The sequence below is a fragment of the Ostrea edulis genome, chromosome 5, assembly GCF_947568905.1.
Source record: "Ostrea edulis chromosome 5, xbOstEdul1.1, whole genome shotgun sequence".
NCBI classification, from domain to species: domain Eukaryota; kingdom Metazoa; phylum Mollusca; class Bivalvia; order Ostreida; family Ostreidae; genus Ostrea; species Ostrea edulis.
The window spans coordinates 28,183,721-28,208,910 of NC_079168.1; the positions used below are offsets into that span (position 1 = coordinate 28,183,721).

Below are 25,190 nucleotides of genomic sequence, written 5' to 3' on the forward strand. Positions count from 1 at the left end.
TGTTCTACTGACTTTTTATTGGATTACTGTTCAGCAACACCTTGTATATTTGTATTACATTTCAAACATCATACTTTGGCACTCAAAATGATAAAAGTTAGTATCAATGCATTGTTTTGAGACAATTCTTTTGAATTTGTGCTATTCAGATCAAAATAAGCTGTGGAAATTGTACAATTCACACTTACAGCATGACTAGGGTAGATACAATGTAATAGATTTCCAATGTGTATGCATACGTTTACTCGATTATCCTAATAAACTGAAAGAAACGTGAACCTAGACTTATAATTATATTTACCTGTACATCTTGTAATTATCTGTTGACCGGTTTGTAAATCTGATTGGCATCTCAAACACGATATCTCAAATACCATGGATATGTCGAAGTGAGTTGGAAGTCCCAATTATATTTTCTCGATGCATTTTAACCTCAATCTTTTGAATTCTTGAATATCTCAAACATTGATATCTCGAATATCATGGATAAGTTGATACAAGTTGGAAGTCCCAACTACATTTTCTCGATGCATTTTCACTTCAATATCTCAAACCCTTCGATATCTTTTAAGTTTTTTCTTTCCCCATCAAGGTCCGAAGTAACAAAGTCTGACTGTATATTATGGTAAAAATTATTAGCATACATACATTTTTAAGTTGACTTGTTTTCAAGTCAAACAATACTTCACTCTGAATAAATATTTTTTATAGCAATTGTATCACAGTCATATTATGCAAACCACGAAAATCACCATTCACTCATCACTGATATGTGGAACGTTCATCAGTCAGCTTCAGTCAAAACGTAATAATTTATTGATATGTACGTGTATCCTGTTTGGCCAGATCCCTAGAGACGCATCGTAAAACGTAACTTTCCTCTGAACACGGAAGCACGTGTACATTCACTAGGAACAGTGCGATGTGTATTCATATTAAATCTAGGCTTACTGCGGTATGTGAGTTATAAACCTGTGTGTGTGTCATTTGTGTGTTGGAAAGTACTATATTCAAAAACAGACTTGACTTACATGAAATACACCATTTCAGTAGATAGATACTAATTCTTTGACAGTTAGTTTGAACATTTAAGTAATGATACACACTGGTACAGTCCACTAGAATTAAAAATGTGAGAAGAAGACTACAAATATTTCACTTGTGTATGACCAGACTGTTCAGTGACTCGGAACTTTTTAACCCGACACGTAATACACCAAACGTTGTATCCATTTTTCTCAGATCGACTCCACCAGGCGTGGTTTTATATTTATACATGTATAACACACTGTTGACATTTATATAGATGTCAAGGGGATGAAGAGTTGATGATGAGATTCTCGAAGTGAAAGTACAACCCCCTGCAATCCCTCAGGACCACACCTCATGGGACTGGACTGGGTATTTGTCCCCGTTTTTGGACAGGTGTTCTTTTAAGGAGTCCATTTGTTTTTGTAAGTGTATTGGAATTTCATCATAAACATCTTCGAACAGCTCAACAGGGCTGGGCTTCTTTCTCTTCTCTGCTTTTCCAAATGCTTCCATCACCTTTATTCAAGATAAATCAAATTTTAAAACAACATAAAATACACATATTAAAATAAAATATACTGCAGATTTGCTTTTATTTATGCATAATTTCTCAAGATTTTGAATGTGCAAAATCTATTTCTCACAACAAGTTTCTTTTCCTTTTATTTATTTGGCCAGTAAACAACTCTGCAGAAATTTCTACTTTTTCCAGATATAAAGTAATCATTATACTTACTGGAGATTTGTATATTGATTTACTTATTCATTTACTGGCACAATACAGCCCCCCTTCCGATGAATTGAACAGTTGATAATTACTAACACTTACAAACTCATTCCTGACACAATACAACCCCTTCCCAATGAATTGAACAGTTGATAATTACTAACACTTACAAACTCATTCCTGACACAATACAACCCCCTCCCAATGAATTCAACAGTTGATAATTGCTAACACTTACAAACTCATTCCTGGCACAATACAACCCCCTCCCAATGAATTGAACAGTTGATAATTACTAACTTACTAACACTTACAAACTCGTTCCTGACACAATACCACCCCCTCCCAATGAATTGAACAGTTGATAATTACTAACTTACTGACACTTACAAACTCATTCCTGGCACAATATCACCCCCTCCCGATGAATTGAACAGTTGATAATTACTAACACTTACAAACTCATTCCTGGCACAATCCCCCCCCTCCTCCCGATGAATTGAACAGTTGATAATTACTAACATTTTTCTTGCATTGCTCTCTCCATTTGTTCTCATCCTCATCGTCCCACCACCCTTGCCGTGCCATGTAGCCCCGTAATCGACCAATCGGATTGTTTGTATCAAACTTCACCACCTCTCCCTTTTCACGATACATAGAGCTGTCGTCTGATGTGGAGTGATGTCCAACCCTGAAAAAAAAAAAAAAAGCAAACCATTTGATACCACATCCTCATTTTTTTCCCTATCAAAAGACGGTGTTAACATTAGTATTAGTTTTTCTCTATAAAGGTCATGTTGAAATATTAGTACTATGCATATTTTCACATGAAATCACACCTGGTGATCAGAAATAAAGAATGTGCTGTCAAAATGGTTTCACCCAGACAACAAATGTAAACATCTCTGGAGGGGTACTTTTTGTTTATATACATTGTCTGTGTATTTGCATGACTGAATAATTGGAGACCATTTTGTTATGTAAATATGTGTACAAGAAAATATGTATTCTTTTCAAATATTTGACAAACATGAAATCCAAACCTTCCCTCCGACATACATTTCACTGAAATGAAAGTGAAATATGTCTCTTTCTAATTGTGTCTATAATGTACACAATGAAGGTAATCTTTTTGATTGTGTCTATAATGTACACAATGAAGGTAATCTTTTTGATTGTGTCTATAATGTACACAATGAAGGTAATATTTTTGATTGTGTCTATAATGCACACAATGAAGGTAATCTTTTTGATTGTGTCTATAATGTACACAATGAAGGTAATCTTTTTGATTGTGTCTATAATGTACACAATGAAGGTAATATTTTTGATTGTGTCTATAATGTACAGAATGAAGGTAATATTTTGATTGTGTCTATAATGTACATAATGAAGGTAATCACCTGTACGTCATGGCCTCGATAAGGACTGGTCGATTCTGTTTCACACAGATTTCTCTGGCCTGCTTCGTGACATTGTATACAGCAAACACGTCATTCCCATCTACTCTCATCGTCAACATACCATAACCACTGCCCCTGGAGGCTACAGAAAAATTACAAAAACAAAAAATTAGCTTGGGAATGACAGAAAAAATACATCTTTTAAAATTCATTTTTTGCATGGATTGACTAGTGTCTAGTAAACACATCCCTGACTAATGAATCTTCCTTTGATAATAACATTTCGTAAATCAACATGATCAAAGTCTATTTCAACCAACCTTCCACTCTCACACTACCACCAATGCATAGTGACCAAATCAGGAAAGTCCCTGTCAACTCGGCAATTTCAGACTTTTTTATCCAATCTACATGACCCCATGGAGATCAGAGTTAAAATAAGTCCTCAGTACCCCTTGTTGTTGTAAGAAGTGACTAAATGGGGCGGTCCTTCGGATCAGACCGCAAAAACCAAGGTCCTGTATCACAGCAGGCATGGCACGATAAAGATCCCTCCCTGCTCAAAGGCAGTTTAAGCGCCCAGCATAGGCCTAAATTTTGTAGCCCTTCACCGAATGGTCTCCATATGAGTGAGAAATTCTCGAGAGGGACGTTAAACAACATGCAATCAATCAATCCAATCTACATGACCTATTGCAATTATCATTGGGAAAGACTCATTGTTGACAGACAGACATGGTGAAACCAGTTTAATTTCAACATCTTTGTGGTGGGGGTTTAATTACAATTCTCATATTTCAGTTTCTTCCATAAAAACGTTATTTCATGCAATAGACTGCAGTACAATGGCTGATGTATACCACATGGATTAAACTGTAAGGTGTAGAAAATTAAAATTGTCTAGTTAATAGCCTAAAAATTTGAAATGTTTTGCTTGTGGAAATTTTTGGTTGCAAAATCACATTATCATTTCCCTCATAACTTGGAAGTCTAGTTTCTTTCGTTCTGTAGGTCGGGGTATTTTCTATAAATAGCAGTCTGCCTACCTATGCCATCGCCCCTGTACTGCTCTGAGGTAGGGGTTGATATTGCATATCCATTGTTTCTACTGAAAATCACAAACAATAGTATTCTGTTCAAAATCATGAAAATTCAATAATCAGTCATTAAAAATATAACGTTCTATAATTCTTATATGCAGCGTGAACCGAATTTATCGCATTTGTTCTAAGAACAGACAGTACACATGTACTTGCTTATACAACAATGATGCACAAACATTGGATCATCTAAACCCTGGCAGCAGCATATTTGTTGATTTATATTAAAGATAAAAAATTTCAATAATTTTATATAGAATCACTTTCTCTCTTATTACAAATGTCACATACATTTTAAAAAAATATTTATTATCACACAACAAAATACATCAATGTTATATCAGTGATTGAAATCCCTGTGCACCTGACCCGCAAACATTTTGCCATGGGCGAACAAATTTCTTTGCATAGACACCCGACCGGATGTGTTAAAATTTCCACTACATAAAAATTTAGATGTATTCGGTAATGAAATTGTAACAAGCTAAGGGGCTTTATAAAATTAAATATGATTGAGATCGAAGTTGTGGGAACTGAGTTCTAGTCACATAATTGTTTTAATTGGAAGATGGATAGCAATAATAATTTCAAAATTTTTCAGGACTAGTAGGTCTTTGGCAAGGCTTACTATTTTCACAAGCAGTCCACTCTGCATGTCTCGCTAGTTTTACTGTGAGTTTCAAACACTGGTTACATAAAGGGAAGGGAATATTTATCTGTACGTTATATAAAGGGAAGGGATTATTTATCTGTACGTAATATAAAGGAAAGGGATTATTCATCTGTACGTTATATAGAGGGAAGGGATTATCTATCTGTACGTTATATAAAGGGAAGGGATTATCTATCTGTACGTTATATAAAGGGAAGGGATTATCTGTACATTATATAAAGGGAAGGGATTATTCATCTGATCAAGTGAATTTCCACTAACTGGGAATTCTTAGTGATATATTGACCAGAATTTGCTGACAAAAGTCAATACATAATTTCTGATTAGACTTTATTGCACTGAAGGATTATTCTATGTTTGGTCTCCAATTTCACTCTTTCTAGTTTTTTCATCGGCTAGGAAATGAAAACAGATGTAAAACAACAAAACGGCAAGACTTCACATTTTTGTGAATTGTGATATTGATGGCCACTCATTTAGAACAATATTCACCACCCTAATACTGTCACTTTTTTGGTTGGGGGTGGGGGTAGCTGAGTCAACATATTTTGTATAGATCTATCTATTGAGAGTGAACACACCAGAAGAATATGACTGGACAGTCCAGAGTGGCTGCGAAGTTGAAGGCTGCGTGCGCGTCTCCTTCTGAGGCAGCCCCGTCCCCAAAATAACAGATGACGCACTTCCCGTTCTGTTTGAGTTTGAAAGCATACGCTGCACCAGAAGCTGTGAATTTAAATCAAACAAGACATTTACATGAACACAATGCTGAAGACAGTAGCAAGTAGAAAAGAGAATATTTACATATAACAGACAAAGTGGATCTCTTGTATATAGAAATATGGCATTGCTTAATGTTTATAATATACCCTATGATAATAACAACCTATACATTCCTTATATTTATAAGTTGTAAAATAATAAAAGATACGAATTCTTATGCTCTTAATAAATTTCCATACAAAGTAAGATTCTTTGTGACATGAGTATGAATCCCCCTGTGAGGATGAAAAATACAGTTGAACTTCAGCATCTTGAACATCGATATTTCAAATACCATGTGGTTATTTCGAAGTGGGTTGCAAGTCCCAACTACATTTTCTTTATATATTCTAAACTCAATATCTCAATCCCTCAGATATCTCAAAAGTTTTTCTCTCGGCCCCATCAGGTTCGAGATAACGAGGTTTGACTGTACTGAACTAGCGAGGATTATTGACAAAACACTGGTGTAGGTTTGTTTGTTTCTCATTTCACTTCCCCTCGAGAATTTTCCACTCATAATGAGCATGTTGTAGATGATTAAATATTCTCCGCGCTTACCTTGAGGCATCTGTGTAGCTAGTGGCGATGATATGGTGACGTAGTGTAGATCCCGAGACCCGTAATGTACGGGCATCTGCCGACCCTTGCCCATATCCTCCACATTTCCATAACATTGATTGATAAACTGGTCCAGGGAGAAGCCTCTCCACATCAGCACCCCTACAACACAACATCAAATATATAACCCAAGTAATGCACAAATTGACAAAGTTTGTTGATTCTAGGACTCGTATCTACATCAGCCCCAAAAAAAGGGTTATGCCATAAATGGCCATATAATCTCAATTATAGGTGACCTTGATTTAGGGCATGACACACCTTCTTCTTAAGATGCATTGACTGACCAAGTTTGATGATTTTAGACCAAATAATTGTCCAGTTATGAGTCCAACAGGATTTGGCCACATCTCTTCATCAAAGGTCACTGTGACCTAACATTAAAGTGTGACCCAACCTCTACCCCAAGATGTATCAGCTGACAAAGTTTGATGATTCCAGATCTCATAGTATTTGAGTTACGAGCCAGACACGAAGCGGGACAGACAGACAGATGGACGGACATGATCGCCATACCATATTACCTCCCATACAAAGACGGGCATATAAAAAATATTTTCAAACAAAAATCTATCGTAGGACTGGTAATCAAACCTTGGACACTATCATTAGTTATGCATTCTAACTTCTTATGTATTCAGGCCATTACGCCTGATCCTACCTGCTTCCCTGTACTGTCCGAATACCAGATCCTCTAAGTGAAGAGCAGCAGCAGAACCGATGTGAGTAGCTTCCTCCCCATAGTTGGTCATGTAAAATGAAATCCTGCCCTGTCTCTGTGATTCATAAAGGATTTTATCCATAGAGTTCAGCAGAGTCATGTCACGATACATCTTCAGGACAGTCTCTTTGTCAATCTGTTCAAATATCAAAATGTTCAGCAGAGTCATATCTGTTCAAATATCACAATGCAAAACTTAAATGAATATATATATACCACTACCTATTGCATAATAAATTTATACATGTATATAGAATAGGAAAGTCAAATTGAACAAAACTGAGTGATTGGATATTCCATCATTTTTGTTTTGTTTAAAGCTGAACATTTCACGATTAACAGATTATTGAATCCTGTTTTACTGTCATCATCAGAGATTACTGTCGTCATAATTTGCTTCTACAATGAAGTGGTAAATCCATTTACATATATCATTATAATTCCTAATGATATGACTATCGATCCTTGCTGTTAAATTCAAACTATAAATAAACATGGGAAAATACACATTGTGTATTTATAGCTACATGTATTTTGGTACCATTTACTAGTATGAATGTAACCGCTGGTGTTCATGTCTTATATTGTTTACTAATTACTTCATTTGAAATGTACCTTCCAATCGCTGGGAGTTTTCGGGTTGTATGGGGTTTTAATGAATATTTGAAGGTATGTTTGGACACAACTATAGTAGGAAAATATGTTAAGAATTTTTTTATATTAAATTTATGAGACAGCAACACAAGAATACAACGATATATAAGGCCTCAACCATGTGCAGCTTTTTGTGCGCCGTAAATCGGAGGTTTTTATCAGGGGTGGAACTGTAGCTCTTTGTTCCGTCAAAATATTTTTTCAGAGAGCTACAGTTCTGCAGCTAGACCTTATGGAGTGCCCAATTTGAATTGTCTTCAGAGTTGTCTACCTTGGGATCCTCGCTGTCTTGGGTCATCTCTCCGTGACTGTTCATCACTCTGTACACGGGAATGCCTGCCTCATTGTCTGGGTCCAAAATCGACAATTTGTAGGTGAAGTCCGACTTCAACCCTGAAAACTGAGGACGTTCCTCCTACAGGAGAAAATTCATCATTATTATAACAAATTACATTCATCATCATCATAACAAATTACAAAAATTCATCATTATTATAACAAATTACATAATTTCATGATTATTATAACAAATTACATGATTATTATAACAAATTACATGAATTCTTTGAAAAAAAATCAAAGCTGTTATAACAATATCTATTAGTAAATATTGAAAATTATAATAATTTTGGTAAATGTCGGTGTGGAAATTACTGGATTTTTTTAATATAGTAAACTGTTTTTCACTGGCCCTGGGGGTTTGCTATAACTGAATTTACAGTATAATAAAGTTTGGTTATAATGAACTGGTTTTTTTTCACTGAGGTTCACTATAACCGTGTTTTACTGTATAATGAAGTTTGGTTATAATGAACTGATTTTCGCTAGCCCTGGATGTTTGCTATAACCGTGTTTTACTGTATAATGAAGTTCGGTTATAATGAACTGTTTTTCGCTAGCCCTGAGGGTTTGCTTTAACTGTGTTTTATTGATGATAGGTCTCCTAAGTCGTGGAGATTAAATCAACAAATTTTTTAAGGATAGAATTGATTAAATTTTCAATATCGACACTTAAGGATGGATTCTTCTCATACCTATTTGTTAAAATAATTCAAGTTCCCCAGATCCCATTTTAGTGTGAAATGTTTCAACTGTAACAAACAAGATAGACTTCAAGACTAACATAATTAACAAGATGTACTGTGAGCAATGCTCACTAAGAATACTCCCCGCTTACCCCAATCTCCCAAAGGGTGTTGTTAATAGGTATAAATTACCTCTTTCCTGAGTGTCAAAATATGGTATGCCTTTGTAGAAGAAAATGGAAGATATAGTCCGAACACAAATCCATGGCATAAACCTATAATTTTGACCTTGAGATCAAAGGTCAAGGTCATAAAGAGGTCATGAATGTACATGACACATAGTCTCATGGTGATACACCCATGTCTTATGGTATGACTATGTCAAAACCCTATAATCAATTTTGACCTTGATATCAAAGTTCAAGGTCATATAGAGGTCATGAAGGTACCCGACACATCGTCTCATGGTGATACACTCATGTGTCAAATATGATATGCCTATGTCAATGAACAAAGAAGTCATGGCCCTGACACAAATCCATTGTAAATACCTTTAATTTTGACCTTGAGGTCAAGGTCATATGGAGGTCATGAAGGTACATGACACATCGTCTCATGGTGATACACTCATGTGTCAAATATGGTATGCCTATGTCAAAGAACAAAGAAGTTATGACCCGGACACGAATCCGTTGTACAAAACCTTTAATTTTGACCTTGAGGTCAAGGGTCAAGGTCATATAGAGGTCATGAAGGTACTGGACACATCGTCTCATGGTGATCTACCTGTGTGCCAAATATGGTATGCCTAAGTCAAAGAACAAAGAAGTTATGGCCCGGACACGAAGCTGCACAGACAGACGGACGGGGGTATAATAACTGATTGAAAGAAAACTATAAACAGTACATATCTTCTACCCTGTCTGAATTGTGACAAGAATAAATCCTTATATATATTTATTAATTATTTAAATTTCACCCAAAAATGGTCATATTGTAACCCCTACATATATTTTATAAACTGAATGCTATTCTCAGTTCATTATTGTCACACATTTACATATACATATGTACCTTCAATTTTGTCAGCAATATTTTTTTTATTTGGACAGTGACTCACTATATAAATATTGCATGTAGTTGTGGGTAACATCGAAAATTTTCACCCCGAGAAAACCATTGTCAATCGAGGCATAGCCGAGGTTGACAATGGTTTCTCGAGGGGTGAAAATTTTCAATGTTACCTTCAACTACATGCAATATTTGTTTTATTATACTGAATGTTATATAAACAACAAAGCAGAAAGACTTACGTCTGTTGATATTTGATCAATCACTGTCATGCGATATTTGGTATATCGATGCGGGTTTTTGTGTTTATTACAAACGCTCAAATGACGTTGTCTAACAATCTCCGGCAAACCGTAGTCGCATAAATTTGACACATGTTATAGTTTTTTATAATATCACCTGTTGTCAAGTACTGTTACCCGTTGCTAGATACTATCAACCTGGAACGCGTGCTTTCTGTTCTCAGAGGATAACAATTGGCTTTTTCAAATGCTTCTCGACCAATCAGATTCAAGTATTTTACATGAAAGTATAATATGAATTATCAAATTCAACAGCTACTAAACTGAAGTCCTTAAAAAGACAACAGACATCAAGATAATATCTTCAGTTACTCCATCCTGTTCAGTTTCATGCAATGACATCATGTGCTCCCGTCTTTAACAACAAGTCTCTAGATTGCACTCACAAGGTCTGCCTGACCTCCACGACAGCTACAAGGAGGTCCTAGCATCTCAGTACATAATAGTGTGTTTGATGGAGTACATGCATAAACAGTGTGTTTGATCCAGCACATCATATCACGTTTGATGGGGTGCATATACCTCTGCCAAGGCCTCACCTTCGATGGAAGCCTACCTGGCTTCAGCTGGGAGTGTGAACCTGCTTCCAACTAAACACAACTTATAGCCATCATCTCAACAGGCAGGAGTCTTGAGCACACATCAGCACTACTTCTGCATCCTGAAGAAACTCATGCCATTAACAGACCAATCAGAGGAAAGGCAGGTCAGTAGATAAATACGGGACAAATAACACACACCTTCTTTTATTCCTTAGACTGGTGGAAGACATCCTTCTCATCTGTCCAAATGAACGGTGTCGATATTTTCAACAGAGCACAGAAAGGCTGCATTTGTTGTGTCATGGCAAATGCATATGCCCCCCTGGTTTATAAGCCTAAACCAGGCTCTTGCACCAGTGATGTTGGTGGGAGTGCAGAAGTTTCTGATGGCATCAGGGAACTTGGTACTGGACCGTATATTAGTTGGAGTGATTGCGAGTCCTGCAAAGTCCTTGACAAAATGAAACTTCTTCAGATTTAGTGTTATACCTTTGCACACAAAACAATCAAACCATCCACAGACCTGCAAAAATGCAGCTTCAACTGAATTTTCCCCACAAACATGTGTTGTCTATGCATTTGACCTTGTTCTGGAAGTCAGCTATGATGGCATCAAAGTGCTGCATGTACTCATCTACATGGATCAAAAGTCCCTATGTACATATTGTGAAGTGTCGGTCTTCTTCATGTATCGGCACAATTAGTGGCATCCATTCCAGGCCCTAATAAACATGGTCAGTGAGATGAAAAGGGACTTGGAATATGGCAAGTTTTGAACAGAACATCAATTTTGTGGTTGCAAGGGTCAGTCAGTTACAGTTTCGATTTTGGTCCAATCAGTCGGAGTAGTTTGTTAATTTGGAGTACATAATCATGATGAGTGTGTTTAAGGGTTATGTAATTAACAGGTTGGGAACACTTCCCCATCAGTGAGATATTCTCCCTAAAATGTGATTATCCCTCTTTAGCAAGAGTAAATATATCCCATACAACCATGAAAAACACCCGGTACATCTCTTCATGTTTCACATGAACAGAAGAAAAAGTGCTAAAATGTTTGATACTTCTGCAAATATATTAATCAAAACACTCACGATGTGCATTGGATTTAAGCCTCCTTCCCTCTTACACAGCAACGTTGATATGAAATTTCTCGATTTTGTATTCAATTTTATAGAAACAATTCACTTAATGTTGAATGTGTGTTGCACTTATTCTGCATTGCACAGAATTCGCTATTATTTTCAATTCAAACACCTGTTTAATATGGTAATGTTCACTTTCTCGCTAAAGAGGGATAATCTCATATTTCAGCAAGATCTCGATATCGGAGAAGTTTTCCCAACCTGATTGATATGGGTAAATAGTACCATTTCAATATTACTTACAGGAGTTGAGAGATGCCAGAGTGTTGGTGGTGGTGGTGGTGGTGTGTGTGTGTGTGTGTGTGTGTGTGTGGGGGGGGGGGGGGGCACTGTACGTGCTGCATCTGTGACGGAGGATTGCAAATAATATATGTCATTTAGCGTTGATTAAAAAAATCATGTCGTACATGTAAGACATTTTCATTTAGTTACATCATTCCTGTAGTTATACATTCAGGTATTTTATCTACGTCGTTTAACTATTTCTTTATAGGTCTTGTCTAGCACCTGTGCTTTTGGCTTGCTAAGTGTATGCCAATGTTTGCAAGGTATGTGTTGTTACAGGCACCGAGACTCACTGCAACAGTCTAGGTCTCAGATCGTCTTGAGAAGCAGTATTTTCATAGACAAAGACATTGCTTCGTGGGTTATGGAACATGGTGTATGCAGTACATGATGATACATAAATTTCAAGAGCGTACTGTATTTTGAAGCAGGATTGCACACACAATTTCTTTCATATCGCATGCATATAAATTTGCTAGTTATGACTCGTACACAACTTACGCATCTCAGATATGAGGTTGTGAAAATCCGACGACATGACACGGGTCTCCGTGCAACACACCGCAACAACCGCAGCGTGTTCCCTAACTTTGCTGCCATCTCGGTGATTGACCTTGACTGTGTAAAACGTCACAAAATGTGCGTACTGCAAATAGTGACGTTTTACTCTTACATTAAATTGCTTCCGCTTGGCTTACGTACCTCTTTATTGATGTTTTGACACTATAGTATATATACAACATTTAGTGACCTCGTAATTTTTTTCTTCGCGAAAGAGTGAGCTAACTTATTGTCACGTTACCTTTCATTATGATTTAATTCTTACGCTCGACGGTTGTTTGTAGAAATTCAGCCTCTGTATCTTCACACAGATGAGTCACTCCGAGAGAAAACGATGATGATGTGACCATTTCTTGATTTCGACGTTCTTGTAAAGAAAAATCATTTTCACACGACTAAATATTGAAAAGATGGCACAAGAGGAGGTGGTTCTAAATGTTTACGATATGGTAAGGTGTTCTCACTATATTCTACTTTTAGTTTTACTTTGATATCGTGGTCTTCTTATAGGCATGGTCATGGTCTTTTATAGTAGTCTTGTCATGAATTCTCTTTAAGAAACCCAACCCAGAGGTAAATAAAAAAGTGGGGGGACTTGCTTTAAAACTCTGAAAATGTTTGTGGGTCCCATAGTAAACAATGGCACTAATACTGTGTATTCCTTCAGAGGACCTAACATTTATCAAGTTTTGTTGAGGGGCATGTAGTTTAGGTGTTAGATTGTGGATCCCTTAAGGTAAATGAAGGCACTACTACAGGGATTAATTCAGGTTTTAGAGGAGTTAGGAGTCCCACCAGAAATCAGTTTTAAGTCTTGGAACATTAGGCACTTTTAGATTGATGGAAGACCCATTTTTGATTAATTAAACTTTTCTGTAAGGCCACTGTTGCTGTAGCCCAGTGGTAGAACACATGATTCACTATTGAGAGGTCCTTAGTGTAATTCTCAATCCCTGCCTTACAGTTTAGACTATAATGATTCTCAAGTAGGATGTAAAAACAAACAAAATTGAGTATAAGGAAGTATTTATTATGCCTGATATGTGGCATGTTTCATGGCAATCTGTGCTAGTCTGATTTTGATGATTATAATTTTGAATACTGATAATTAGTTGTGCGTGTTTAATGAAAAGTTTACCGAGTTATTAACGCAGATTAAAATGATATCTCGTTGAACAAGCTACATGTAAATGTTAAAAACTGTGACGGTATTGGAGACTAAATAAAACTGATAAAATTTCTAATTACATATCAATCCATCATCCATTTTTCTTACTTTAAAACAATTTAGTATGATATTACCAAGTTGCATATAGACCATCATAAAGCTAATATGGACTTCATTGTAAATTGCAAATTAATTTTCATATTTCATACAGTCATTATAATAATTTTTTTGATAAACTTTCAAGAAGCATGCAAACATTTCTTAAATTCAAATTGAACTTCATCAACAATGGCAGGAATAATTCAGGAACAAAAATGCATGACCAACTATTTGGAATATTGTGCAAAGTGAAACATTTAAGTTTTGTATTTTTTTCTCCTTGTCTTTTTATTTGCACCTGATGAGCAAATTAATACTCACACTTTTATATATAAAAAAAAATATTTAAAAACCAGTGTTTCGATCAATTTTGGTTGAGGACTTAGTAATATTTGTTTTTATTAATTTGTTACAGTGGTTTGTTATACCTAGATATGAACTCTTCTCATAAGTATAAACACAGTGTAGCTTTTTGTGTAACAACCCCCCCCCCTCCCCCCCCCCCCCAAACTTTATGAAATCCATGATGCTCTTAAAACTTGAGGAATCCACACTCTAGTACATTATGAAAATAATGAGAAAATGTTAAATGCTGTAAATAACCTGCTGATGTATATTGAAAAATGATGAACACTCTGAACAGTGTAATTAACTTGCCCACTATTAATGGTGGACAACTAGCTGAGTTGCCATTTTCACTTTCCTTACTATCAATGGTTTAGGCAAGTGAGTGAACTGTTTTAATGTTTATCCTTGTAAGTTATATTTGTTATGAGATTGGTTAGTTGTATACTGTTTTGCAACCATGGTAGTATAAATTTAGAGTAAAAGAAAATTTTCATGAAAAAAATGACAAAATGAAGTTTTAAGAGAATTATTTTGATTACATTTCTTGGGGAATGCTACTACACCTCCATATTTAGAAAGTGGTACCTATCTCTTGGGAATTCAGAGCTTTTTGTGATCTCGGTTTTTGAAAATCAGGAACCCAAAACAATTGGACCTATAAGTTTTGTAGACACCAGTTTCTGTAGGGAATATAATTTTGAATTCATTGTGATACAAGTGTTAAAGAGTTCCAGGGTGTAGTTCCTACTGTGAAGAGAAAGTAGAAAAAATTAGGAATTGTCATACTTATATAGAACCATTATCATGATTATGGATTATCGTATCATATTCCTGTGGTAACATCTAGTGTAGTGTGCCTAAAAGTTTACATTGATTGTAATTTATTTTGTGTTGAGACATCTTCAATCCTTGCTATTCTGCCAGTCTTTCCGAAGCATGTGTAAGTCACTGATGTTTTCAGTCCTAAGCTAGTAGTTATGAATTGTTGGTTTAGGGAATCATAATGTAATATTACATGGTAAAGATAATACGAATAGAGTTAAAATCAGTTACCCAAAAATCTTTTATCTCTTATAGTTAATTATAAAACTTAATCTAGCTTATTAAAATTACATATGGCAAGGGATTTTTTTCTTACAGACTGTACAGTATGTGTAACATGTTGTAATTTCGATCAAATGATATGTGTAAGGTATTGTATACATTTCTTGTGAATTCTAGAACACTGCTTGGCATTTCCTAAAGGCAAAATTTAAATCAAATATTAATTGTTTCATGCTTATCAAGTATACTTTTACCTGTTAATGGTTAATCAAACGAATACGAAATGCACATTTCTTACACTGGTTGTGACCCAAGTTTACCCGTATTGTAACGTCAGATCATTTTTCAAATATGATGATCAGAATAGTCTTTTGTTCTTTATTGACATGATGATTTTAGTAATGGCTATCGTAATTTGTAGTACATCCTTTTACTTGGCTAACGTTCAAGGGCATTCATGCCTCATTGACTCATCTAGTGAACAAGGCATTTATACTCAGGGTTCTAAATGTAAATGCCATGTAGGTTTTGCTGTAATAAATGATAGGTATGCAGGAACCGGTTCCTTAATGACCGTTGTAGTGTTAAGTGTGTATATGATTGCCTTTGGAATCAGTGACAAATAGCAATCAATGAATTGATCTTTGTACAGCGTGGACACAGCACATCAGTTCACCTACTCCTGTTTATATTGCTGTGATGAGGCAAGTACTGCTGTAGAATTCTAACATCATTGGTAGTTAGAAGTGAAAGTCTGGGTTCCTTTGGATATGACCTAAAAACAGAGGTTCGGCATCAGTATGCTTACTGGTAATGGCATGATAAAGAACCCTCACTGTTCTAGCATTGAGCGTTGGTCATGCTGTGGTAAACGTGTGGCACTTCAGCTGCTGTAGGCGAGGTCCCCATCTGAGTGAAAAAATCTTGAACAACAGATAAATTGATAAATACAATTGAAATTAAATTTCTATGATAAGAAACTGAGTATGAGACATGGGTACTAATTTAACATCATAAACAGCTCAATTCAAAGATTTAGGACACTTGATGGGGGTCAAGCAAAATTCTGGGACACCATATGATCTATTTGGACTGTCAAAGCACTGTTACCCAGCTAGGCAATCAACTCTAAAAGCAATATACAGATATTGCTGATATTAATATTTTCATTCATGAATGTTTTAAAAGGAAGTCAGCCATTATGACGCTGTAGTATACCTCCTTAAAATGATAGGGACTGTATTATTGATGTTTGTTAATACATTTCATCTTCACTAGCCAAGGGTTTTCAGTCCTCTCTGTGCTCCATAGGGAGCTGAGTCCCACTCTGCGTTCTATAGGGAGCAGTCCCACTCTGCTCTCTATAGGGAACGGTCTCACTCTGCTCTCCATAGGGAGCAGTCCCACTCTGTACTCCATAGGGAGCAGTCCCACTCTGTACTCCATAGGGAGCAGTCCCTCTCTGAGCTCCATAGGGAGCGATCTCACTCTGTGCTCCATAGGGAGCAGTCCCTCTCTGAGCTCCATAGGGAGCGATCTCACTCTGTGCTCCATAGGAAGCGGTCCCACCCTGCTCTCTATAGGGAACAGTCCAACTTTGTGCTCCATAGGAAGCGGTCCCACTTCGCTCTTCATAGGGAACGGTCCCACTCTGTTCTCCATAGGGAGGGGTCCCACTCTGCGCTCCATAGGGAGGGGTCCCACTCTGCGCTCCATAGGGAACGGTCCCACTCTGTTCTCCATAGGGAGGGGTCCCACTCTGCGCTCCATAGGGAGGGGTCCCACTCTGCGCTCCATAGGGAGGGGTCCCACTCTGCGCTCCATAGGGAACGGTCCCACTCTGCGCTCCATAGGGAGGGGTCCCACTCTGCGCTCCATAGGGAGGGGTCCCACTCTGCGCTCCATAGGGAGGGGTCCCACTCTGCGCTCCATAGGGAGGGGTCCCACTCTGCGCTCCATAGGGAGGGGTCCCTCTCTGCGCTCCATAGGGAGGGGTCCCACTCTGCGCTCCATAGGGAGGGGTCCCACTCTGCGCTCCATAGGGAGGGGTCCCACTCTGCGCTCCATAGGGAGGGGTCCCACTCTGTGCTCCATAGGGAGGGGTCCCACTCTGCGCTCCATAGGGAGGGGTCCCACTCTGTACTCCATAGGGAGTGGAGTGGACCGAAAACCATTGGCTAGCAAAGATGCGATACATTTCTGTGGCAATTCCTTTTGAAATATGTTCCCTCCTAGTTTTAGATTTCCACGCCTCTACACGTCAGTCAGGCGGATTACTTGGAAATTGTGTATTGTGTCCGTGTTTTGGGGTATCTGTTTGTATTTTTACATCATATAACACATTTATCCCTTAACAATTGCCTTCAGATTTCAATGAAAGTTGATGAAGGATTGGCTTAAGGTCAGTAATGAACTTATTTTAGATCATAAAGGGGATCCATATCTGTGTTCATGATGAACGAGATTCTCAGTAATGATGATAGCATTGATAGTATAGAGGAGTGTCTGCTAGTTAATGCATTAATGATGTGTTATGTAACATCATTTTATGCTTCTGTTATGTGTAATTTAAAAAAAAAAACGACTCCAGGCACAACTTTGATATGAAGAAAGAGCAATGGCTTGTAGATTTGAAACAAATAAGATAGATTATCAATGATTCTTCTTCATGTAATCACATATATTGAGAAAATATGTTGAGAAAAGGCAAAATGAATCATGCAAACGATTAATGCTTCTGTGTTCTGGTTATATTACATGTATTCACTAAGACTCACTTATTAATAAGCAGTTTGTTCATTTTCTGAGTAGAAAGGATTGGCATATAAACAGATTTTGAAATGCTTGCTTGGTGATGAATATGAATATTGGCAATTTTCAAATGTCTAATTTTCTCACTTTCCCAGGAGAAATTTACTTCAGTAAACAGGTTGATTTACAATTGGGTCTTGCAAAATCAATCAGTATAAAAAACTAACATCACTCAACTCAATGTTGAAAACACTGTTTATTGAATGGGAAGAAACAGACAGCATGTTCATTAATTTACTCCATTCCAATTTATTCTGGTGGTTTAATGAAAATAAAATTGGAAGGACTAAGTCTTTTTGTTGGAATGGAAGTTTGGTACATGTACAAATTTTGATAAAGTATTTTGTGATGGTCATAGTTGCTACCATGTCTTTCCATGCATCAGAGCTCATATCTCCTAAGCCTTTGATTGATCACAATGTTCCTTGAGACAAGGACTTTTGGGCCAAGGTCTCTCAAGATTATTTTAAAAAGGTCAAGGTCACTTAGAGCATATAAAAAATCCTTATTTCAACAGTTTTTGATATGAAAGTTTCTTCTCTCAACAGTTTTTGAATGTGTTGATCATATATCACATGAATAAGTAACAGACAAATGACTTTTAGACAAACTTAAGGTCACTCAAGGTCATTTTGCAAAGGTCAAAGTCACTCTGAACATCTGTAGGAAAAGAAAACTTCATTTCAATAATATTTCAACAGTTTTTCATTATTGTGCAAATAAGTTAAACAAAAGTCATTCAAGGCCATTTCATAACTTTAGGTCATGGTCACTCAGAACATATGCCTTATATATGAAAAAAAACCCATTTCAACAATATTTAAAAAGTTTTTGATCATTGACTTTTGGATAAATTTCACTAAAAGTCATTTTTGAAAAGTCAAGGTCACTCTAAACATATGGCTTGTATTTGAAGAAAGGCATTTTTAAAGGTCAAGATCACTCAAAACATATAGTTTGTATATGAAAAAAAGGCGTCTAATCAATAACTTTTTGTTCACAAGCTTGCGATCATATAGTCTGAGCACTAAACATTTGCTTTATAAGTATAGAAAGATGTTTGAGCACTAAATGTTTCCTTTAAAGTTGAAACAGCTCTTTATCAAGGCGTTCCTTATGTAAAGTAGTTCATTAGTTCGATGCAGTTCGGGGAGCATCCAACAGTTTTACTGATATTCTTGTTTTAAATTTTTTAGAAATTAATTTGATGTGTGTTCATGGTTGAAGATAGCACTATTTGAATTCAATATCGATCTTAAATACTGCATACTGGATTTGGAAAGTAATTGCTAACAGAATTATATCTATTCTGGTTCTAGATCATGCATCAATATTTGGTATTTTAACCCCAAAATGCTTCAGGGCAGAATTGTCTCTAGGAAGGCAATTCAATAAAGATTCTTTACAATGTGTTGTGATTCAAGGTCTCTTAGTTCAGGGAATCACAAAAAAATCTGTTAAAGTGAGCAAGTCTTCTTGACTCATTGATTTAAGAAATGAAACTTATAATTCTTTATTTGATGCATGTATCAAACGAAAAATTGGACAGAAAACTTCATCAATGCGCGTAGCATAACATAGAATCCGTATTTAACTCTTAACAACATGATCAACACATAGAATCAGTACTCTTAACATGATCAACACATAGAATCAATACTCTTAACAACATGATCAACATATAGAATCAGTACTCTTTACAACATGATCGTCACAAGAATCAGTACTCTTTAACAACATGATCGACACATAGAATCGGTACTCTAAGTAACAACATGATCGACACATAGAATCAGTACTCTTAACAACATGATCGACACATAGAATCAATACTCTTAACATGATCAACACATAGAATCAGTACACTTAACAACATGATCAACACATAGAATCAGTACTCTTAACATGATCAACACATAGAATCAATACTCTTAACAACATGATCGACACATAGAATCAGTACTCTTAACAACATGATGGACACATAGAATCAGTACTCTTAACATGATCAACACATAGAATCAATACTCTTAACAACATGATCAACACATAGAATCAGTACTCTTTAACAACATGATCAACACATAGAATCAGTACTACTAACAACATGATCGACACATAGAATCAGTACTCTTAACAACATGATCTACACCTAGAATCGGTACTCTTAAAAACCCAATTTTAAGTTAACACCCCCAAATTATAAGCTGCCTGTCAATCAAACATTTAACAATAGATCTCAGGTGGAGTGACATCTGCAGACACTGTGGTCTGGTGCTACCCCAGAGAGTTTTGATAACAATAACAGTCAGTATCTACAGGCTTTCTTTAGATCTTGAGGAAGCCCAGTATACCTGAGTTTTGATAGCATTGACCTGTCCACAACTGCTATTTTCTCATAATTCAATTGTTTTTAAAAAGACCCCTCAACAATGCAATTTCAATAAAATTGTAATTTCCCCCCTCTATATACATGTATTAAATTATAAATTAGACAATTAGAAATCAAACAATGATTTGCACAATAATTTCTAGAACTTGTAACTTAATATTGAAATAATTTATGTCATCAATTTATGACACCTCTATATTTATAACAGAAATTATTCATTGAGTCAATGACTTAGAGTAAAAAGAGAGAGAGAGAGAGAGAGAGAGAGAGAGAGAGAGAGAGAGAGAGAGAGAGAGAGAGAGAGAGAGAGAGAGAGATGTAGAATGTGTGTCAGCTAACCTTATGAATACAACCATTATTCAAACACTATGACCACAGAAACTCTGCAGAGGTCCCTGAGACAGGTCCTGTGTATATCAAAACTATAAAAAAAAGAAAGAAAAAAAAAGAAGCATGGACAGGTAGATTTCTACCATGTTCTGTCTGGGTCACCTCTGTCTCTGTGTACTTCTTTGAGTGCCATGGGGTATCATAGAATCAGTACTTAGCTCCTAACAATATGATCAACACATAGAATTGGTACTCTTAACAACATGATCGACATATAGAATCAGTACTTAGCTCCTAACAACATGATCATTCACATAGAATTGGTACTTAGCTCCTAACACATGTACAGGGAAACTTGTGCAGCAAAGATGTTCTGCATTCTGGTATATTTTACAATGCTGCAAAATATTACAGTCCGAAAGGTTTTGTTTATCATGTATATTCTTAGAAAAATGTTGTGCATTCTGGGTAGGATTTATTCTGTATACCGGACGAGATAACGAGAACCGCCAGCTCTTAATTAATGCAATTATTTCCTTTTTCCAGCCACAAAAAGGTAAAAATATATGTACTTAGCTGGACATTAGAAAGAGAGTCCCCTCATGTCAAATATCAGAGAGTGCACAACAGGCTAATTTTCCCATGTTTTATTTACAGTATTGGATTAATAAAGACACAACATACTAATTTTGCTTTGTTTCTTTACAGTATTGGATTAATGAGTACACAACAAACCTGGGGTTTGGGGTATTTCACTCTGGAGTGGAGGTCTATGGAATAGGTGAGTAGACGTCGGAACTGATGATATGATCCACAACAAGGATTAGGGATTGAAGCAGAAAATCCATTGGATCTTCTGTTTGCTTTTGCCCTTCGTCATTATCTCTTAACCTTTACCATCATCTGTAGACAATCACCATTATTTCTAGACCAATGAATTGCCATTATCTCAAAACCACCCAATTACTATTATCTCTTGGTGAGGTACATAGGCAGTGATTGATTACTGTAATTCATACAATGTCATGGGAAATTCTTGGTAGGTTACAGAATGATGTGTTTGGAAGAACCCATAATGTTGTGTTTCTAGAGTAAACAACCCATAAAAAGATGTGTGATAATGTTGTGTTTCTAGCGTAAAGACCCCATGATAAGATGTGTGGTAATGTTGTGTTTCTAGCGTAAAGAACCCATAATAATATGTGCTTTACTGTTGTGTTTTTAGAGTATGCCTATGGTGGACATCCATTTCCAATGACAGGAGTGTTTGAGATCATGCCTAAAGATGCAGAAGATCTTGGAGAACAGTTTAAATTCAAGTGAGAGAGTGAGTGAATGAGAGAGTGAATGAGAGAGTGAGTGAATGAGAGAGTGAATGAATAAGAGAGTGAGTGAATGAGAGAGTGAGTGAATGAGAGTGTGAGTGAATGAGGGAGTGAGTGAATGACAGTGTGAATGAACGAGAGAGTGTTTGGATGAGCAAGTGAGTGAATGAGAGAGTGAGTGAATGAAAGAATGAATGAGAGAGTGGGTGAATGAGAGAGTGGGTAAATGAGAGTGAGTGAATGAGAGAGTGAATGAATGAAAGAATGAATGAGAAGTGAGTGAATGAAAGAATGAATGAGAGAGTGGGTGAATGAGAGAGTGGGTGAATGAGAGAGTGAATGAATGAGAAAATGAATGAGTGTGAATGAGAGAGTGAGTGAATGAGTGAGTGAATGAAAGAATGAATGAGAGAGTGGGTGAATGAGAGAGTGAGTAAATGAGAGAGTGAGTGAATGAAAGAATGAATGAGAGTGAGTAAATGAGAGAGTGAGTGAATGAAAGAATGAATGAGAGAGTGGGTGAATGAGAGAGTGGGTAAATGAGAGAGTGAGTGAATGAAAGAATGAATGAGAGAGTGGGTGAATGAGAGAATGAGTAAATGAGAGAGTGAGTGAATGAAAGAATGAATGAGAGAGTGGGTGAATGAGAGAGTGAGTAAATGAGAGAGTGAGTGAATGAAAGAATGAATGAGAGAGTGGGTGAATGAGAGAGTGGGTAAATGAGAGTGAGTGAATGAGAGAGTGAGTGAATGAAAGAATGAATGAGAAGTGAGTGAATGAAAGAATGAATGAGAGAGTTGGTGAAAGAGAGTGGGTGAATGAGTGAGTGAATGAAAGAATGAATGAGAGAGTTGGTGAATGAGAGAGTGGGTGAATGAGTGAGTGAATGAAAGAATGAATGAGAGTGGGTGAATGAGAGAGTGGGTGAATGAGAGAGAGTGAATGAGAGAGTGAGTGAATGAGAAAATGAATTAGAGAGTGAGTGAATGAGAGAGTGATGAAACAATGTAGAGAGAGAGAGTTTGGTAGTGGTCCCCTGATGAAACAATGTATGGAGAGTTTGGTAGTGGTCCCCTGATGAAACAATGTAGAGAGAGTTTGGTAGTGGTCCCCTGATGAAACAAATGTAGAGAAAATTTGGTAGTGGTCCCCTGATGAAACAATGTAGAGAGAGTTTGGGAGTGGTCCCCTGATGAAACAATGTAGAGAGAGTTTGGGAGTGGTCCCCTGATGAAACAATGTATGGAGAGTTTGGTAGTGGTCCCCTGATGAAATAATGTAGAGAGAGAGTTTGGTAGTGGTCCCCTGATGAAATAATGTAGAGAGAGAGTTTGGTAGTGGTCCCCTGATGAAATAATATAAAGAGAGAGTTTGGTAGTGGTCCCCTGATGAAACAATGTATGGAGAGTTTGGTAGTGGTCCCCTGATGAAACAATGTATGGAGAGTTTGGTAGTGGTCCCCTGATGAAACAATGTAGAGAGAGTTTGGGAGTGGTCCCCTGATGAAATAATGTAGAGAGAGAGAGAGTTTGGTAGTGGTCTCCTAATGAAACAATGTAGAGAGAGTTTGGTAGTGGTCCCTGGATGTAACAATGTATGGAGAGTTTGGTAGTGGTCCCCTGATGAAACAATATAGAGAGAATTTGGTAGTGGTCCCCTGATGAAATAATGTAGGGAGAGAGTTTGGTAGTGGTCCTCTGATGAAACAATGTAGAGAGAGTTTGGTAGTGGTCCTCTGATGAAATAATGCAGAGAGAGAGTTTGGTAGTGGTCCTCTGATGAAACAATGTATGGAGAGTTTGGTAGTGGTCCTCTGATGAAACAATGTAGAGAGAGTTTGGTAGTGGTCCCCTGATGAAATAATGTAGAGAGAAAGAGAGTTTGGTAGTGGTCCCCTGATGAAATAATGTAGAGAGAGAGTTTGGTAGTGGTCCCCTGATGAAATAATGTAGAGAGAGAGTTTGGTAGTGGTCCCCTGATGAAACAATGTATGGAGAGTTTGGTAGTGGTCCCCTGATGAAACAATGTATGGAGAATTTGGTAGTGGTCCCCTGATGAAACATTGTAGAGAGAGTTTGGTAGTGGTCCCCTGATGAAACAATGTATGGAGAATTTGGTAGTGGTCCCCTGATGAAACATTGTAGAGAGAGTTTGGTAGTGGTCCCCCGATGAAACAATGTATGGAGAGTTTGGTAGTGGTCCCCTGATGAAACAATGTATGGAGAGTTTGGTAGTGGTCCCCTGATGAAACAATGTATGGAGAGTTTGGTAGTGGTCCCCTGATAAAACAATGTATGGAGAGTTTGGTAGTGGTCCCCTGATGAAACAATATAGAGAGAATTTGGTAGTGGTCCCCTGATGAAACAATGTATGGAGAGTTTGGTAGTGGTCCCCTGATGAAACAATGTAGGGAGAGAGCGTGCAGAAAGTGGTGAAAAGTTCTCACAGAGAATGTTGTTATTTCCTAGGGAATCCATAAGAATGGGGAGAACAGACTTTACCCCTGAGGATGTGAGGAAGATCGTGGATCAGCTGGGCAAGGAATTCAAGGGGGACCAGTACCACCTATTAAACAAGAACTGTAACCACTTCACTGCATCTCTAACACAGGTAGATATACTCAGTGAATGAGGACGATGTTTATTGTAATCACCGTGTCTGTCTCTATTGTAATAACTGTGTCCATCCCCATTGTAATCGCTATCTCTATTGTAATCACTGTCTATTGTAATCACCAGCTCCATCTCTATTGTAATCACCGGGTCCATCTCTATTGTAATCACTGGGTCCATCTTTATTGTAATCACCGTGTCTGTCTCTATTGTAATCACTGTGTCTGTATTGTAATCACCGGGTCTGTATCGTAATCGCTGTCTCTATTGTAATCAATTTGTCCCTATTGTAATCATTGTCTCAATTGTAATCAACAGGTCTGTCTCTATTGTAATCACTGTGTCTGTATTGTAATCACCGGGTTTGTCTCTTTTGTAATATCCGTGTCTGTATCTATTGTAATTGCTGTTTCTATTGTAATCAATTTGTCCCTATT

General features: G+C 37.0%; 2 protein-coding genes across 3 annotated transcripts in view; one reads left to right on the forward strand and one right to left on the reverse strand.

Moving 5' to 3' along the window:
- LOC125648931 (2-oxoisovalerate dehydrogenase subunit alpha, mitochondrial-like) lies at positions 1–12,711 on the reverse strand. Its single transcript, XM_048875975.2, has 9 exons — positions 12,565–12,711; positions 7,965–8,108; positions 6,980–7,175; positions 6,259–6,420; positions 5,517–5,661; positions 4,209–4,270; positions 3,163–3,304; positions 2,282–2,450; positions 1–1,548 (listed from the first exon to the last, which is right to left on the reverse strand). The coding sequence occupies exons 1-9, from the start codon at positions 12,661–12,663 to the stop codon at positions 1,372–1,374; spliced, it is 1,296 nt and encodes a 431-aa protein (XP_048731932.1). The 5' UTR covers positions 12,664–12,711; the 3' UTR covers positions 1–1,371.
- The window catches only part of LOC125648933 (deubiquitinase DESI2-like), a 16,233-nt gene continuing 3,741 nt past the window's right edge, over positions 12,699–25,190 (forward strand). Inside the window, exons 1-5 of one of the 2 annotated variants that reach the window (XM_056165659.1) lie at positions 12,715–12,840; positions 12,936–13,073; positions 21,525–21,597; positions 22,042–22,135; positions 24,610–24,751. In XM_056165659.1, the coding sequence (XP_056021634.1) occupies positions 13,035–13,073; positions 21,525–21,597; positions 22,042–22,135; positions 24,610–24,751 (348 nt within the window). In that variant the 5' untranslated portion in view covers positions 12,715–12,840; positions 12,936–13,034. Of the gene's footprint in view, positions 13,074–21,524; positions 21,598–22,041; positions 22,136–24,609; positions 24,752–25,190 lie in introns of both variants that reach the window. The other variant, XM_056165660.1, reaches the window with a different exon arrangement.